Below are 16,954 nucleotides of genomic sequence, written 5' to 3' on the forward strand. Positions count from 1 at the left end.
TTCGAGTCCATGTGAAGGACGTCCCCTGCTACCTTCATACATAGTACTACACTTCTCATTCCATGCGCGATTGAATATACCCATTATCCATTTGTGCCTGTATTAGAATTCTTTCCCTTCGATCTGCAATCCGTCGAGGTAGCGCTGAAGATGCGCTCCGCGGTCAAAATCTTTTATCTGGCCGTGTGCGCCTTGTCTGGGCTTTCTCTGGCTGGAAGCTCTGACGACTCGTCTGATGTCAACAGTCATGACTCTTGCGCGGTGAGTTTTTGCTTAATTATTTCGATCTAGAAGGGCTTAAGTCCAATTACGTGAAATAGCGACATTGAAGACAGCAGCTAATTTCTCAGTTCGACCCCTCCGCCACCATCTCCGACGCCTGCGTCTCCTACGCCACAGTCGACACACTCAACGACCACGTCTACTCCCTCCTCCAAGGCCTCACCCAGGAAACCGATTTCTTTTCCTACTACCGCCTCAACCTCTTCAACAAAGAATGTCCCTTCTGGTCCGACGCCAACAGCATGTGTGGCAACATCGCATGCGCTGTGAACACCATCGACGACGAAGAGGATATTCCGCCCACGTGGCGCTCCGAGGAGCTCAGCAAGCTCGAGGGCCCCAAGGCGGGTCACCCGGGCCGCCGGCAACAGCGCGAACGGCCGCGCGATCGCCCGCTCCAGGGCATGCTGGGCGAAAATGTCGGCGAGAGCTGCGTGCTGGAGTATGATGACGAGTGTGATGAGCGGGATTACTGCGTGCCTGAGGACGAGGGGTCTAGCGGCAAGGGTGACTACGTCAGTCTGGTTGATAACCCCGAGCGTTTCACCGGGTACATGGGACAGGGCGCCCGCCAGGTCTGGGACGCTATCTACCGCGAGAACTGTTTCCTGAAGCCGACGGCTGAGATGGATCTGTCCCCCAACCCGGGCGCTTCGCAGCTGGGCGGCGGCGGTCTCCAAGGCGGCGGCCTCCAGGCCGTCAACGACTTCCGCAACGTCATCCAGCAGGAGATGAGGCGGCCCGATGGCCCCCCGCTCGACGACGAGTGCCTGGAGAAGCGGGTCTTTCACCGTGTCATCAGCGGGATGCACGCGTCCATCACGACGCATCTCTGCTGGGACTACTTCAACCAGACGACAGGCCAGTGGCACCCGAACCTCCAGTGTTTCAAGGACCGGCTACACGACCACCCCGAGCGCATCTCCAACCTCTACTTCAACTACGCGCTCGTCTCGCGCGCCGTGGCCAAGCTCCGCAAGCACCTCGAAACCTACACCTTCTGCAACAGCGACCCCGTCCAGAACGCCGAGACCCGCGACAAGGTCTCCCAACTGACGACCGTGCTCGCCGACCGCCCGCAGATCTTCGACGAGAACCTCATGTTCCAGGACCCCAGCGCCGCCGGCCTCAAGGAGGACTTCCGCAACCGCTTCCGCAACGTCAGCCGCCTGATGGACTGCGTCGGCTGCGACAAGTGTCGCCTGTGGGGCAAGCTCCAGGTCAACGGGTACGGCACCGCGCTCAAGGTCCTCTTCGAGTACGACGAGACCAAGAATGGCGAGAACCCGCCCCTGCGCCGCATCGAGCTGGTCGCGCTGGTCAACACGCTTGCCCGCATCTCGCACAGTCTCGCTGCCGTAAGGAGCTTCCAGCGCGCAATGGAGATCGGCGATGGCGGCGTGTTCGCCATGCCCGCCGGGTCGGCGTCGCCGCTCCGCGAACAGGGCGGTGGTAAACGGACGAGACGGCTGGTCAAGGACGGCGGGTCGACATTTTACTACGAGGAAGACGACGACGACTACGTCTATATGACGGAGAAGATGCCGTGGGAGCGGACGCCGCGTCGGGATACCGACACCGTTTGGGATGATGTCAAGGCTGAGTTTGCTGTGGTGTGGGACACGTACATGTACGTGTTGAAGTCGTGGTGGTATCTTCCGAAGACACTGTAAGTTTTCTTCTCTTCTACCATCCATCCACGATGGGATCGATGCTGACTAGACTAGATTCGAGCTCGGCGTTCTCGAGTTCAACCGGCTTTGGAACTACTGGCTGGGACTCCCCGTTCCCCCGCGCGCATGGCGAATCCAGAAACCTCGATCGTCGGATGAGGGTGTCCAAGATGAGCTATGAGTGCCTGATTGATTGATTGGATTGTACAGGGAGTTGCGGATGATACATGCTGTGTTTATGGCGTTAAAACCAGTTGCATTGACGGCGTTGGATTTCTTTACTTTTTATAATCTCTATAGTTCATTCACATCAGTTGCTCATTTATATTATCTCATTATTTATTAGTTGATATGATTTCCTCGGAATATAGTTATAGAATCTAGTCAGGAATAATCAACCGACAGATGAGCCTCGGTAAACAGGCACATGATATCCTCCTTACTGTCGGGCTCCACCGCCTCCGGCAATTCCCCCAAACTTCCCAATTTCCCCATTTCGGCTCATTCCATTTGCCTCTTTTCTCTCTTCTCTCTTCTTTCTTCTCTCCATCAGGTCTATTGGGACTTCTCCACCTTACCCCTCTCTTTCTCCTTCACTTCTCTATTCCTTTTCCCTCTTTTTCTCTTTCGTTCCCCCTCTGTCCCTTTCTACAAAACTACCCCAGATTTGACTCGGCTTTAAAAATCCCGACCGCTCGTGCAACTCCGATGCGAGTCTGATCCCAACGCCTTGCGCATCTCCATGGCGTCGGTTTCGCCACCTAAACCGTGGGAGAGAGCCGGTGCTGCTGCCGGAAGTATGTTCATAACCACTGTATGATACGGGATGTCGCTGACCGGTTGTTTAGGTCCCGCGTTGTCAAATTCATCTGGTTCTGCCACCTCTATACCCCCAGTCTCCACTACCTCGGCTCCGACCGCGACCGCGACCACCTCCCCCGTCGCCGGTCCCTCTCTCCCTGATCGTCCGGACACGTTGAATTCGGTCGTGAATCGCACAGCTTCGAACTACTCTCCTTACGGCGCCTCGCGTTTCGGAACCGGTATGGGGTCGACTCTGGGAACCAGTCCCTATGGTGGTTACGGTGGCATGGGCGGCTATTCGTCCCCGTACTCGCGCCTTGGATCTATGGGGTCCATGTACGGCGGTGGTTATGGGGGCTACGGAGGCGGTATGTATGGTGGGATGGGTGGCATGGGCGGCATGGGCGGCATGGGCGGCATGGGCGGCATGTATGGCGGCGGGATGCCTGGCGACCCGAACGATCCCAACAGCCTGACCAACTCGTTTGGTCAGAACACCCAGGCGACCTTCCAGATGATTGAGAGCATCGTTGGTGCGTTTGGTGGATTCGCGCAGATGCTGGAGAGTACCTACATGGCCACCCACAGCTCGTTTTTCGGTGGGTTTTTCTTTTCTTATATGGACTTCGTGGCTGGTGCTGATTAAAATACAGCGATGGTGTCGGTCGCAGAACAGTTCGGCAACCTCCGCAACACCCTAGGGTCCGCCTTGGGTATCTTCACGATCATCCGATGGTTTAGAACCCTGATCGCCAAGATTACCGGTCGCCCTCCCCCGGCAGATGCGACGGCCCTGACGCCGTCGGCCTTTGCGGCCTTTATGACCGGGCGGGCTTCCCCCGCGACCCTGCCGGACGGGTCCCCGGCCCCGCCCCGGCCCTCGAAGAAGCCGTTCTTCATGTTCCTCGTGGCCCTGTTCGGCCTCCCCTACCTGATGAGCAAGCTCATCAAGACTCTGGCGCGCTCGCAGGAAGAGCAGCGCCGGCAGCTGATGGGCCCCAACGGCGAGCCCCTCTCCCAGAACCAGGTCGACCCGTCCAAGCTGGACTTCTGCCGCGTCGTGTACGACTACACCCCGGAGTCGCAGGACAGCCAGGGCATCGACCTCGCCGTCAAGAAGGGCGAGATCGTGGCGGTCCTAAGCAAGTCCGACCCCATGGGCAACGCCTCGGAGTGGTGGCGCTGCCGTGCCCGCGACGGCCGCGTCGGCTACCTGCCGGGTCCCTACCTCGAGACCATCCAGCGCAAGCCGGCGGCCATCACGGCGGGCGAGGAGGCGCACGGGCCTGTCAACCCCGTCGCTGTGGCGGCGGAGACCGCCGATGCCAAGAAGCCCGAACTGCAGAGCAAGATGGGCGATATTTCGCCCCAGAGTTTCCAAAAGAGTGCATTTTACACATGATTGATTTTTCCTCATGCCATTTCATACCCCACCCCTTACCATCCCATACCCTACTTCATACCATACCCTACTTCATACCATGCCCACGAAAGTCATCACAATCGAATAACGTGATAAACCCGTTGATACCTGGGTGGCGATTATCATTTCCCCACCTTTCTTTTCTTCTTTTGTTATTACTTTTTCTTTTTTTCCTTTCTTTTGTTTGTCCAAAGGTTCTTGCACGTTTCAGCGGAAGTATTAGTTGATTGACTGCTCTTATCGGTTTTATTATTATGTGTATAGGGTATTACTATTACTGCATTTATCATTCTTTATCTCTAGGTTATTCATTCTAGGCCGTTGGCATTTATTACTGGACAGTGTTGTGGGTTGAGTGTAGTTGTAAATTGATCACAGGTCTATGATTGACTGGGTGATACCTATTGTTCTGGCTTTAATCGCCTGCGATTAATCGTATTGCTGTGTTTATACTGACCCTCTATTCCCAAGTATCTCCTGAAAGATAAATACCCTGATAAGTAGATAAATAGACGGAGTTCCCCTCTGTGAGTCTACACTACACAGCACTATACCCTGGCGATTCAGCGGTATAGTGTATGTAGTATAATCAATCTCACGAACAGGGATTCCCAAGTTGAATGCGCAACTGAATGAACGACACTTTCTACTACTATATTCAACATCTAGATTCAAACAAAACACGAGAGAGATAAAGATAAAAACAAGATAAGAGATCCAAATGTCTCATATCATATCATACCAAAACGCATATATATCAACTATGTATAAGAACGATAGATAGATTGATAGATGGACAGTGAATCGTCTATCAAACACCATGCTAAACAAACCACTAACTATATAAACCAATCAATGCAACATCTAGTTACAACCTCTCCAAAGGACGCCTGCTCTCCCCCCTAACCATAACCTGATCGATCACCTTGGCTACTGCCACGGCTTTTTCCTCCCCGAAGCGTCCGCTGACGATTTGTGCGCAGACCGGCATGTGTTTTACGAGGTTTATATCGTCTACCATCTATTAGTACCCACCCACCATTTGAAACACAGCAAAGAAAGAGATATAGAGAGAGGGGGGAGGGGGGAGGGACATACACTGCGCCTTATTGAACGCATCCGCATCATTCCTGGGCACATGGCTCTTCCAGCCCTCATCAGGCCTATCAAGAACCGGATCGGCAGCTCCCACAGGGATCGTCATCGCTGCGTAGTTGAGGAAGTTCCATATAGATGTATAGCCCAGCCACTGCTTGCTCTGCACCCATTGCTTGGGTTTATATCCTACCCAGGGGGTCACGGGCATTAGGAGGGCGTCGACGCCGCTTGCGGTCCATTTTGCGAGGAAGCGCTCTTGGAAGGTCCATTTTGTTGCCTCCAGCTGTTGATTCCGGGTCAGATTTATCTTTTTGGGTTGGGATTGGATAGTGGGGTGTAGGGGGGTACCTTTTCGCGCTCGGGCATGGTGAGCTCGTCTTGCTCCGTTCCGACGACCATCCCTTCAATGAGAGGCTCGTCGACGAGATCGCAGAGCGTACGGCAGTGTTTGCCGCCGTCGGCGAGGATGGCTTTGGACCAGAGGTTGGCGCCTTCGGTGTGCAGTGAGAGGTCCCATTCGATGACTTTTATTTCACCTAGTTAGCCGTGGTTGCTTACAATGTTGTTCTTCACGTGGGTTGGAAATACCTTCGTGTCCAGCATCTCTCAACTTCTGCACCAGCTCGCGCAACGCGCGAGTCACGGGCGGCTGGGGAAGTACCACCCCGTCGTCGTAGATGATTCCTAGCTTGAGTTTCCTGCCGCGGACGCTCGCTAGGTCCTTTCTCCATGGGATGGGGACGCATCCCGGGTCTAGATCCCATGGGTTTGACTCGAGCATTTTCTCCATGAAGTGCTCGACTGTGTCCAGGTTGCGGGCCATTGGGCCTGCTACTGGGGGGACCATGTAGTGTTGGTGCATGCTGTTGTTTGTCAGTTACCACTCGCTAGGTAATATATGGGGAGAAGGCTAACAAGGAACAGTTCCACGGGACACGCCCCGTAGACGGACAGATGGAATACAAACCCTGCAGATTGGCAGGGATGCGGATCGACCCGCCGATGTCTGTGCCGATGCCGACGACACTTCCTCCGACGCTGACCAGGGCGCCCTCGCCGCCGGAGCTGCCGCCGGAGATGAGCTGGTTGTTGAGGCCGTTGAGGGATTGGCCGAAGACGTGGTTGTAGGAGTCGGACATCTGTATTGTTCTTAGCAAGGTGGTACAGTGGCTGGTAACAGGATGTGAACGCACCATCAACGACTGCGGGATGTTCGTCTTGACATATAACACCGCGCCCATGGACTCGAGTAATCGCACGATAGAGCTAGATGACGCCGCTGGCTTACCGACCAGCCCTACCCATCCTGTTCGTCGTGAGCAATCCCATCTGATCATCGAGGGGAAATCCAGAGACCCACCAACAGTAGTATCAAACCCCTCAACATCAAACCGATCCTTAATCGAAACCGGCAACCCGTGCAGCGGACCCATCAACCGCCCCGTTCGCTGCAGATACGCATCGCGCTCCCGAGCCTGCGCCAGCGCACGGTCGAAGAGAATCTCCGTCAGACAGCCCGTCAGCTGCTGGGCGAGGGCAGCGCGCTTGCAAAAGGCGAGCGTCAGCTGTTCGGAGGTGATGTCACGGGTGGCTAGACGGGCGAGGAGGGGCCGGATCTCCGACACTTCTGTCCATTGCAGCTCTTGTGGGGTGAGGATGCCGCTGGTGCGGATGGTTTGGAGGGTGGTGTTGGTGTTGCGTGAGGCTTTTAGGGTTGCTGGGGAGAGACGCCAGGCGGGGGGAATGGCGGCTTGTTGGGCCTGGCGTCTTGTGGTGGCTGTCTGTTTCCAGTCCATTTTCAATACTATACTCGAAATCAATGTGTATTAGTCTGTTTATGTAGAGGGATGGGATATTCCGATCGATAGCGATATGTAATATCGATGCGGCGCGGGGAACCAGACTCAGAGCTTGTCCCTGGAAATCCCATCCATTAAATAGGACAACAACTCCTCTATCCACTATCAAACTACTCCAGAAAATCTACCCCAAATCCTCGTGGTATCAAAACCCAATCAACCGCCCCCACGGTCTATCGGCAATCTTCCTCTCCAGACCGAGATAGGCAAAGCGAAGGATCGAAGCGGGTGGGGAAGCGAGGGGGGATAGTGCTTCCTCCCCTCACCGTCGGATTTGGATTGCCGAAGGCGCAGAGCTGCCGACTTAGCCGTTCTTCATTCGTTCTGATCCAGTTGATCGTCTGGTGTCTGGATTGGTGTTTGTGGCCGAGAAGTCGGAGTATCTCCGCTGGGTTTGGGGTGTGGTGGGGAGAGTGCTTGTTTGTCTGTATGGACAATACTTAGGGGTTTCTGGGTTTGTTGACTAGTGTTGATTGGGTCATTGTGTGACGTGAATGGTTATAGCAGATTTGGAAGAAAGAAGTTGGATGGTCATTGTTCGGTCTCAATCAGGCCGTGTCTTTGTTGGGGAAGGATTTTAGCATGGACAATGGACACCCATGAAAGAGACGACAGATGATATACATCAATCAGTTGACAGAGAGAACAGATAAATATAGATGAACAGACACTCCCTCATCCCTCTCTCCCTACACCACCACCCACGAATAGATAAGATTGATACAATATACTAACCCAAACAAACTGACCCCAAATCCACCCAAAACCCAACATGTCCCCTCTTCCCACCTCCACCACTCCCACCATCCAATGGCACCACACAATCGACTCCCTCAACGTCACCCCAGACCTGACCATCGTCTACGGGCTGGACCTAGTGGCCGCGCTGGCAGCGCCAGAAGTCGCCCGCGACAAGGGCTGGTGGTACTTTGTCCCCATCGGCGCGAGAGTCTCCGGCGAGCTGGACCTGATCGCCACCATCATGCGCGCCATCTCCCGCGGCAGGGTGACGTCGACGTCGACCTTCTCGGATAGAGTGTCGGGCGGGGTGTGGTTCTATGTGGAGGTGCCGCGCGAGGTGAGGGCTCGGGGGGAGACTGCGACGGCGATTTGGGCGCTGGCGGATTTGCAGAGGCGGGAGAGGGAGTGTCATTTGAGGTATGATGCGCAGCTTAATGGGAGGGGGGAGCTAGGTAGGTAGGTAGGAATGGATTGTATTGTCTCTTTTTCTTTTGAGTGTCTTTTTCTAGGAGGTAGATAGAATGTAAGTCCGCTGGAGATCAATGTTGATGTAAAAGCTATATATGTACATTACACAGTCATCAACATGCTGGCGTTCTTGTACCAGCTCAACAGCGGGTTCTCTCCGCTCCGCGTCTCCGTGTCCTCGATGTACGCCCAGCGCCGCATAAAGTCCTCGTGGCTCGACACCTGTGTCAGCTTGCCCGTCACGGCCCGGTACATGTCTTCAATCACGTTGAAGTCTGTCGGGAAGAAGATATCGAAGTAGCCTTGCTGGACCTGTGGATTGTTAATAAGAAGATAGAGTCAGGGAGGAAGATAAGAGAAGGAAACGTACATATGGTGACGTGACTGGCACAGTCTGCCGCATGTATCGCGTCTGCACAACCGGTGCATTGATCCCCGGGATCGCGTCCGGCAGACTGCTGAAATCACTCGCCACCAGTCGGTGGCCCGGGAAATAAGTGTGGAGGATGTCGAAGAACTGCATCAACCGCGTCGGGATGTATTCCGGCTGCGTGTGCGGCTTGAGGAAGGGTAAGTGGGTGTTCACGCCCCGCAGGAACCGCGGCCCCAGCGGACTGGGGAACGGCCGGCGCGCCGCCGCCTGTCGCACGCGCAGGAACCGCGACGCAACCGGGTCCAGGTGCGCCATGTAGTAGCTGTGGAACTCGCCGTTGCCGTCGATCATCACGCCCCCCTGCTGCGGCAGCTGCGTCGCCCGGTCGTAGCGGATGGCGTCGTGCGCAAAGTTGTCGAACACCTCCAGTGCCAGGAAGAAGCACGGCGAGTGCACGTACGTGTCCCAGTCGAAGATCGACTTGTTAATGATCTCCACGTGGTCCAGGTGGCCCGCTGCGTACAGCGAATCCATCAAGTTCTTCATCTGGATGTCGGCGAGGGCCGACGAAATCTCGATGATGCGGAACTTGGTCCGCTGGTAGATCTCGTAGTCGGTGTCGCGGATGAAATCCAGGATGTTGATCATCATCGTGCCGTTGCCCGCGCCCATCTCGTAGATGATCAGGTCGTGGTACGGGTACAGCGTCAGCTTGTAATTCGACATGAGGTACCGCGCGATCGTCTCGCCGTAGTAGGGGCGGAAGAGCTCCGTCGGCGTATGCCACAGCTGCCGCGCATTGTCCGGCTGCAACTCGTCCAGCTTGTCCTCAAACTCGTGGTAGCGCTCGCCCAACATCCGGTGGAAGGCCGGTCCATCCTCGATCTCGTTGAAGACGAACGGGTCCCCGGGCGTGAAGATCGTCGCGTGTTTCGGAAAGTAACCGTAGTGGGGGTTATAAAGACTGTCTAAACCACTGATGCGTGAGCGATCTAGTCAATCCGACATGCATGCAGGATCCAAGCTTACCGTCAATGAAGTCCCGCGTCAGCATTCGGACCTGTCGGGGTCTCTCCCGCAGATGCCGCAGCTCCTTGGCCGTCACCATTGGATATTTGTGGAACTCCTCTCCAATATCCTTGGGATAATCCTGTCGCCGCACCCACTCGGTGGATTTGTCCGCCGATTTCCGCCTCATCTGATTCCATTTTGTGAGAAAGGGTCGACTTTGCTGCCGAGATGGGGTGGAGGGTCGGAATCGCCGCGTCGGCAGAGCAGACGGGGAGCGTAGGGATTGGCAAGCTGGATGACGGAACAGCTGCCGAAACAATTGATTTAGCACCGGAGAGTCCATGATTCCTCCAAGAGGAAGGGAGGTGGGGGGTGGGATATCGATAGACAGGGAGGAGAGGAGGAGAGAAGAATCGGGCTAGAGTTGAGAAAAGCGTCTCATGCCGCGCGGAGTTACTGTGGGTCCGAGCTTCTTCTTCCCGACATTCAATTCAATTCCAGCTTCTTCTTTTCCTCCACACTCCTCTGCACTTGAGCTCCTCTCGTCTACAATGTCGGATCATTCGCGCCTCTACATGGGCACAGCCTTTGTGGCTGGCGTCTGTCTCACCGTCCTGTGCAAAGATCTCTTCTATCCGGAGTTGGAGGATCGTCTGCGCGAGTACCGCGCTCGTCATCGTCCCGCACCGAGCTCGGATGATGAACCCCCACTGTCGGCACGGCCAGGTCCTCCGGCGATTGTCGATGGCGTTGAGGGCTGTATCGGGAATACGCCTCTGTTTCGCATCAAGTCCTTGTCTGATGTGACGGGGTGTGAGATTCTGGGGAAAGCCGAGGTATGGTTTGCGCCTCCGATATAGACTGGCCGCCAAATGGAGTCACGAATGACTAACTTGCTACAGTTCTTGAACGGCGCAGGACAAAGCTCTAAGGACCGAGTCGCGCTCAGTATGATTGAAATCGTACGCTTCATCCCTGGATTTCCTATTCCTAGATATATGCTGACCTCACCAGGCCGAAGAGCTGGGCATCTTAACCCCCCACTCGGGAGATACCATCTACGAAGGAACGTCGGGGTCTACGGGCATTTCACTGGCCACATTAGCCCGCGCCAAAGGCTACCTCGCCCATATGTAAGTCTCGGACGTAGCACTGTATAACCTCCCTGAAGGTGGACACATCTAACAAGACAGATGCATGCCCTCCGACCAAGCAATCGAAAAATCCGACCTACTCCTAAAACTAGGGGCCATCGTGGACCGCGTCCCCCCCGCTCCAATTGTGGAGAAGGACAACTTTGTCAATCGCGCACGATCTCTCGCCCGCGCCCACACGGCGTCCTCGGGGACAAACTCAGGTACCTCGACCCCGGACGTACCGGATCTACCTACTCCGTCCGACGGACGGGGTTTCTTCGCGGATCAGTTTGAGAACGAAGCGAACTGGCAAGCGCACTTCAACGGCACGGGTCCCGAGATCTACGCCCAGTGCGACGGGAAGCTGGACGCCTTCGTTGCGGGCGCCGGTACAGGCGGCACTATCTCTGGCGTGGCGCTCTTCTTGAAGCCGCGGATTCCGAAGCTGAGTGTTGTGCTGGCCGATCCGCAGGGTAGTGGGCTGTATAACCGAGTCCGCTACGGTGTTATGTTCGATCGCAAGGAGAAGGAGGGCACACGGCGTCGTCGACAGGTAGACACGATCGTCGAGGGGATCGGCATCAATCGCGTCACGGCGAATTTCGAGGCCGGAAAGGAGCTGGTTGACGATGCGGTCCGAGTGACGGACGCCCAGGCTCTGGCTATGGCCAGGTGGCTGGTGGAAAAGGATGGCTTATTCATTGGAAGCAGCAGCGCTGTGAACTGTATGTGATGGTGTTGCTATTCTGCTGATGCGACTAGCTAATCTCTTAACTCTAGGTTTTGCGGCTGTCAAGACCGCAATGAAGCTGGGCCCTGGCCATAGGATTGTGACTGTCTTGTCCGATTCTGGATCGAGGCATCTCTCCCGGTTCTGGGCTAAAGCTGGCAATGTCGGAGGTGCCGTTGATACAAAACTGGAAGACGTTCTGAACGCGGTAGACAGCTCATGATGTCCATCATCAGACAGTACACCGTGACCATGAGTACATGGGGAAGCTCCTCTTGCTTCCCGAGGGACTCTGGTGACGCCTTCAATGGGATGATGCATCCTCGCCAATTGGTCTGGGATTCCTCCGACCAGGCTGCTTCCCGCAAAGTATGGGTCCCGGCCTTCCATGCCAACTGACGAGCAGTGGAAGCGTGGAATAAAATGACCATCATACAACCGATTTGGACAATGGCAATAGCATTCAAACATATCCACAAGGTCTTATACAAGACCCCCGCGGATGGCTTGACCCAGCTTTAGGTGTGACGGATATCATAACCCAACGAGCATTGATTATTGAGTACCATCCCGTCCATCCTCTCCAACCCAAGCTCGCAATAATTCGAATTCAACCTCCGCAAACGGTCGTCCGGGGACACTCGCACGAATTGCATCCCATGTGAGACCCGGCTGGTTCTTAAGGCTATCGAGCTTCGCTTGCTCCGTTTTAGACCAAGGGGCAGACAACGGAAGGGGATTCATTAGACGATCCGTCCAGTGCGAACCGAACCATTTGCTGAGCAGGACCTCTTTCTTGTCCGGAATATGACTTCGGATTTCTTTCCACCGTTTCCCTTGGTTTTGTCGCATCGTGACGAGTAACTTGGCTTCTTCTGGTGTGATCTTGCGTCTCTGTATGGGGGTGGTAGGACTTTGGGCTGCTGGCGAGCGCCTGGAATCATCTCCTGTGACTGTGGAATTGTGTATCTTATCGTTGTTAGATGGTTCAATGGGTTCTGAATCGAGCGCAGTATTCGTAGACGCCGTGCGTACTGGCCGCGGCGTCTCAATTGAACTGTCCCGGTCTCCGTCTCCAGGCGATTGCGATTGCGATTGCGCGGTGTCGACATGTTCCTGATCCTCACCACGGGATTCCTCCTTCCGAAGAGACTGATCATCCACCCCGACTAAATCCTCAACCCTCCGACGCTTCCCCCGAATCGGAACCCCCTTCCTCGGCGTAGGCGAAGGCTCGTAATCCTCCTGCAACGGATCATCAGACTCGCTACCGTCAGGCGTCTTCGCAAAAGACCAGTCGCAGACAACAGGACTTGAGTGACGCTTCCGCTTCCGCTGGCTAGCCATGGTTGAAGGTTTCTTTTTCGTGCTACCTGCATTCCGCCTCTTCCCCGGCAGAGCCCAGAGTGAACCTGATCCTGGTGGAGACGCAGATCGAATAGTGTTGATGGGGGTGGGAGGTGGGCGCGGTTTGTGGGCGGGTGGTGTCCAGAGTCTCCTGCTGATTTCGGGGAAGTGCCATTTGGGGTCTGTTGCTGTTGCTGTCGTCCGAGCTGGCGCGCTCTGAGGTGGGAGGGGTGTTTCGGTCGAGGAGTTGTTGCCTTTTCCAGCGGCAGGTGGGTAGGCTGCGTCTCCGCCACGGTTGTTCTTGCCTTGCTCGTCCAAGAAGAAATGCACGCTTTCTTGATCGCCGTGGTTGTCCTCGACTTCAGAGTCCACATCATGGGTTTCCTTGTCTTCTGGGCGCTCCGACTGCCCATCAAGATTGTATGATCGATCCGTGTACGGCAGATGCGGTGGCCGTATCCCCTCATCCTCCCCTATCGCAAGATCCCCATCCCCACCAGTCTCCCCCTCCAAGGTATCTGGAACCTCAAAGACACCCGCAGAACCATCATCATCATCATCATAATCCTCACCCTCAACCCGTCCCTCCTCCCCCAGCTCCTCCTGATCAAACAACCAAAACCCACGCTCACCGGTATCACCCTCCCCATCCATCGTCGCAATATGCCCATTATTTACCAAGATCGACCCGGACTCAAGATCGATCTCATCCCCGACGTCCGTGAAGTCCTTTTCATACTTTTCGAATATCCCCTCGAAGATGGACTTTAGCCGTTGGTCGTTGTGGAAGCGCGCTTCTTGAAGGTTGACTTGGTGGGACTCGTCGGGGTCCTGCTGGTTGGTTTCGGAGGTTTCGTTATCGTCATCGTCATCGTAGTCGTTGGTAAGCTCTGTGAAGGAGAGATGGGGTCGCTTGGGTGGGAGGTCCATGGTGGTGCCTTTGGGGTTGATAGTGCGCGAGAGACGCTATTTCTGTGGTATAAGAGGGAATCAAGCAGATTTGAATATAGTACACATTATCTACTACCGAGATGTTAGAGAATAGTAGAGGGAGGTGGGAGACCGAGGGATTTATACAGATAGCAAAAAATCCATATGCGCGATGCGATCGATCAATTTTCGCACCGTGCACGCGAAAGAAAAACCAAAGTTAAAGAGTCGTCTATTGAACTCGCAAGCGAGGAATAAATAAATCAAAGCAAATCCCACATTCGCTCCAAATCATAAAGCCAAACAATGGAAGAAAAAGAGCGCACTTTCACGCGACAAGAAGACTCAGAAAAAGACCAATAAATCGAAGCTCCCGCGAGCATCGCGCCAAAAACACGCGCCGGCGCCACGGGTTCCCGCATGACGTCTCCCTTCCCGCGCCCGGAACTCATCCGTCTCTCTACTTTTCTCCAACACACCCTTTTCCCGTCACTACTTCTTCTTCCCACCATGCATAAAATACCATTGGAGATTGCCTGCGATCACCATGTACTGCCAAAAATGTCGGACGCCTTTGAAACTGGATGGCTCTTTGGAGTCGCTGAATCCGGCTGCGTTTGATCTGCTTATCGGTTCGTATCCCTTCCTATCGATGCGTTCTATCCTTGTAGTGTCATGGTTGTTAATGCTTTATTTCGCGTTACAGGATCTACAGGGAAAACGTTACCGGATCAGGGATCAGGCTTATCGTCCAGACCCTCTGCCTACCCCCGTGACAGACGAGAGCTCTACGACCGGGCATCCAAAAATGCTACGGCGCCGGTATACCGACGGTCGATCCCGGCACCGCGGTCGGCCAACCCGCCTCGGTTACGACACGGGGACAGCGGCAACATGTCTTTTGTGATGCTGACCGAGTCGCAAGTTGCGCCGCCGCCGCCGGCACCGCTGGTCGGGAACGACAACGGGCTGTTGCCCGCGCAGGGCGGCCCCGGGATTCCCAACGAAGAGGATGCGTCATTTTCCGACCAGGTTGAGCGCACCAGGCGTCTGTTTGAGATCATATCCGCCCGCTCGGATATCGATCACCCTGTGTGTGCGGAGTGCACGGAGATGCTCGTGGATGGGCTGCAGAAACACCTGGCGGATGCGACGAAGGAGCGGGATGCGTACGTGTCGTTTCTACGGAGCCTCAACTCGTCGGTACCGACGACCGAAGAGGTGGAGGCCGCTCAGAGATCCCTACAGGAGACGCTGGCAGCGGAAGAGGCGGCGTACGGGGAACTGGTCGACCTGGAGAAACAGAAGTCGTCGTTGGATGAGGAAATCGCTGCGCTGGAAGAAGAGTCGCGGCAGATGGACCAGGACGAGGAGAAATTCTGGCGCGACCGCAACGCATTCGCCCTGACGCTCTCTGAGTTCCAGAACGAACGGGATGCCCTGAACATGCGGTACGACCACGACTCCCGCCAGCTGGAGCGGTTACAACGGACCAACGTCTACAATGATGCGTTCTGCATCGGTCATGATGGCTTCTTCGGGACCATAAACGGGTTGCGACTGGGTCGGCTGGCCAACCCGTCCGTGGAGTGGCCTGAGATCAACGCCGCTTGGGGGCAGACGGCCCTGCTTCTGGCCACGATCGCGGACAAGCTGGGGTTCAAATTCCAGGGGTATCAGTTGAAGCCGCTGGGGTCGGTGTCGAGGATCGACAAAATCGAGTACCCTCGGCCCTCGCCCGCGCAATCGTCCCTGGGGATCGGGAATGCGGCTCCGTCAGGCCCGCCCAAGATCACGACATTCGACCTCTTCTCGTCCGGCGACCTACCTCTCAACATCCCCTGGCTTCACCGCCGGTTTGACTCAGGGATGGTGGCGTTTCTGGCATGCCTGCAGCAGCTAGGGGAATTTGTGGAGAAGACCTCAGCCCAAAGTCCCCCCGGGCGCCGAGGTCAGGCCACTGCTGCCACGACTCCGGGCTTGAGGCTGCCTTACGAGATCAAACGGGACAAGATTGGCGATGCCAGCATCAAGTTGGGCTTCAACCAGAACGACGAGGCGTGGACGCGAGCCTGCAAGTACACGCTGACCTGTTGCAAATTCCTTCTGGCGCATGCCAGCAATGTGGCCAGCGCTGGAACCAGCTCCAGCAATTCCGCCGCCGTCGCCGCAGCGGCCGTCGAGCAGGCCCGACTGGCGACGACTAGCCCATCTAAGAAATAAGGACATATCTGGTTTCACTCATGATCATAGGGGGATTCGTGAGTGGTGGGGGAGGGGGCAAAAGTAAATGGGTTTTGAAAGCGGTACAATACGGAATCGAGCCAGCGTGCAATCCACCAGGCGATCCACATTTCCCACGGTGGGCTTCAAAGCCTAGGTGTTTCAGCGGGAACTAGTTGGCGTTTAGCCCTGGTCCTCACAGTCACTAGTCATGCAGCGGATTCAAAAAAGAAAAGAAAAGAGAAAAAGAAGAAGAGAAGCTCAGGCCAATCAAGTTGGATCAAGTAGTGGCACTCAACGGCTGCCAGCGGTTCATATGTGATGGATACGAAACACACCTGGTGGAGATTTGATTCCCCATCGAACCACACCGCAGGTGGGATGGATGACCGAAATGGGTCGGTTGATCAGACAGACCTGAGATCGGCCTTGTGAAAGCGCAGAACAGTAAAGGAACCCGTGGCTGGTGACTTTTAACATATGATCAACACCACATTGGCAGTGGTGATAGCTGTACTACCGTCGAAGCTCGTGACGGTAAATCAACGGAGAGAAAGGATTATTATCATCTGAATAATGAACCCAACCCCTGTCAAGGCTGGTCGCGCCGGATTCCCCGGAAGGATTTGCACCATGATTCAGAGAGGCCAAGACGGGGATCGCAGATCGAGTATGGTATAGTAGTAGTACATTGACTCTGGCGTTGTGACTTCATTACTGAGTAACGCTCGTGACGGCGAGGAGAGCGGGAGATCGTCCCTTAGTCCGGTCGCGCGGCCTCACAGACGGTGCCTATCGGGTTGAAGCGCGTCATTTGCAGTCCTAATTCGATCATCGGTGGGAATGAAGAAAAAAA

General features: G+C 55.3%; 5 protein-coding genes across 5 annotated transcripts; 3 read left to right on the forward strand and 2 right to left on the reverse strand.

Annotated features, from left to right (window-relative positions):
- Nucleotides 1–150: 150 nt before the first annotated feature.
- On the forward strand, nt 151–4,161 carry BDW47DRAFT_120436 (ER oxidoreductin; the record flags this gene model as incomplete). Its single annotated transcript, XM_024815487.1, has 6 exons — nt 151–261; nt 351–1,951; nt 2,010–2,118; nt 2,671–2,752; nt 2,804–3,394; nt 3,431–4,161. The coding sequence occupies 6 exons, from the start codon at nt 151–153 to the stop codon at nt 4,159–4,161; spliced, it is 3,225 nt and encodes a 1,074-aa protein (XP_024668404.1).
- Nucleotides 4,162–5,050: 889 nt separating this feature from the next.
- Nucleotides 5,051–9,775, reverse strand: BDW47DRAFT_134368 (amidase signature enzyme; the record flags this gene model as incomplete). The annotated part of the gene is made up of 10 exons (XM_024818067.1): nt 5,051–5,196; nt 5,281–5,563; nt 5,629–5,804; nt 5,869–6,114; nt 6,248–6,419; nt 6,474–6,586; nt 6,641–7,047; nt 8,536–8,660; nt 8,719–9,689; nt 9,751–9,775. 10 exons carry the CDS (start codon nt 9,773–9,775, stop codon nt 5,051–5,053), a joined length of 2,664 nt encoding a protein of 887 aa, XP_024668405.1.
- A 503-nt stretch (nt 9,776–10,278) lies between these two features.
- Nucleotides 10,279–11,987, forward strand: BDW47DRAFT_78545 (putative cysteine synthase). The gene is made up of 5 exons (XM_024819854.1): nt 10,279–10,568; nt 10,635–10,694; nt 10,747–10,865; nt 10,926–11,593; nt 11,649–11,987. The coding sequence occupies exons 1-5, from the start codon at nt 10,284–10,286 to the stop codon at nt 11,819–11,821; spliced, it is 1,305 nt and encodes a 434-aa protein (XP_024668406.1). The 5' UTR covers nt 10,279–10,283; the 3' UTR covers nt 11,822–11,987.
- Nucleotides 11,988–12,075: 88 nt separating this feature from the next.
- Nucleotides 12,076–14,175, reverse strand: BDW47DRAFT_78552 (Myb-like DNA-binding domain protein). The gene is made up of 2 exons (XM_024819855.1): nt 14,023–14,175; nt 12,076–13,968 (listed from the first exon to the last, which is right to left on the reverse strand). The coding sequence occupies exon 2, from the start codon at nt 13,873–13,875 to the stop codon at nt 12,154–12,156; it is 1,722 nt and encodes a 573-aa protein (XP_024668407.1). The 5' UTR covers nt 13,876–13,968; nt 14,023–14,175; the 3' UTR covers nt 12,076–12,153.
- Nucleotides 14,176–14,243: 68 nt separating this feature from the next.
- On the forward strand, nt 14,244–16,254 carry BDW47DRAFT_78568 (beclin 1). The gene is made up of 2 exons (XM_024819856.1): nt 14,244–14,507; nt 14,582–16,254. The coding sequence occupies exons 1-2, from the start codon at nt 14,423–14,425 to the stop codon at nt 16,096–16,098; spliced, it is 1,602 nt and encodes a 533-aa protein (XP_024668408.1). The 5' UTR covers nt 14,244–14,422; the 3' UTR covers nt 16,099–16,254.
- Nucleotides 16,255–16,954: the final 700 nt, after the last annotated feature.

This window comes from Aspergillus candidus (assembly GCF_002847045.1).
Source record: "Aspergillus candidus strain CBS 102.13 unplaced genomic scaffold BDW47scaffold_64, whole genome shotgun sequence".
Classification (NCBI taxonomy): Eukaryota; Fungi; Ascomycota; class Eurotiomycetes; order Eurotiales; family Aspergillaceae; genus Aspergillus; species Aspergillus candidus.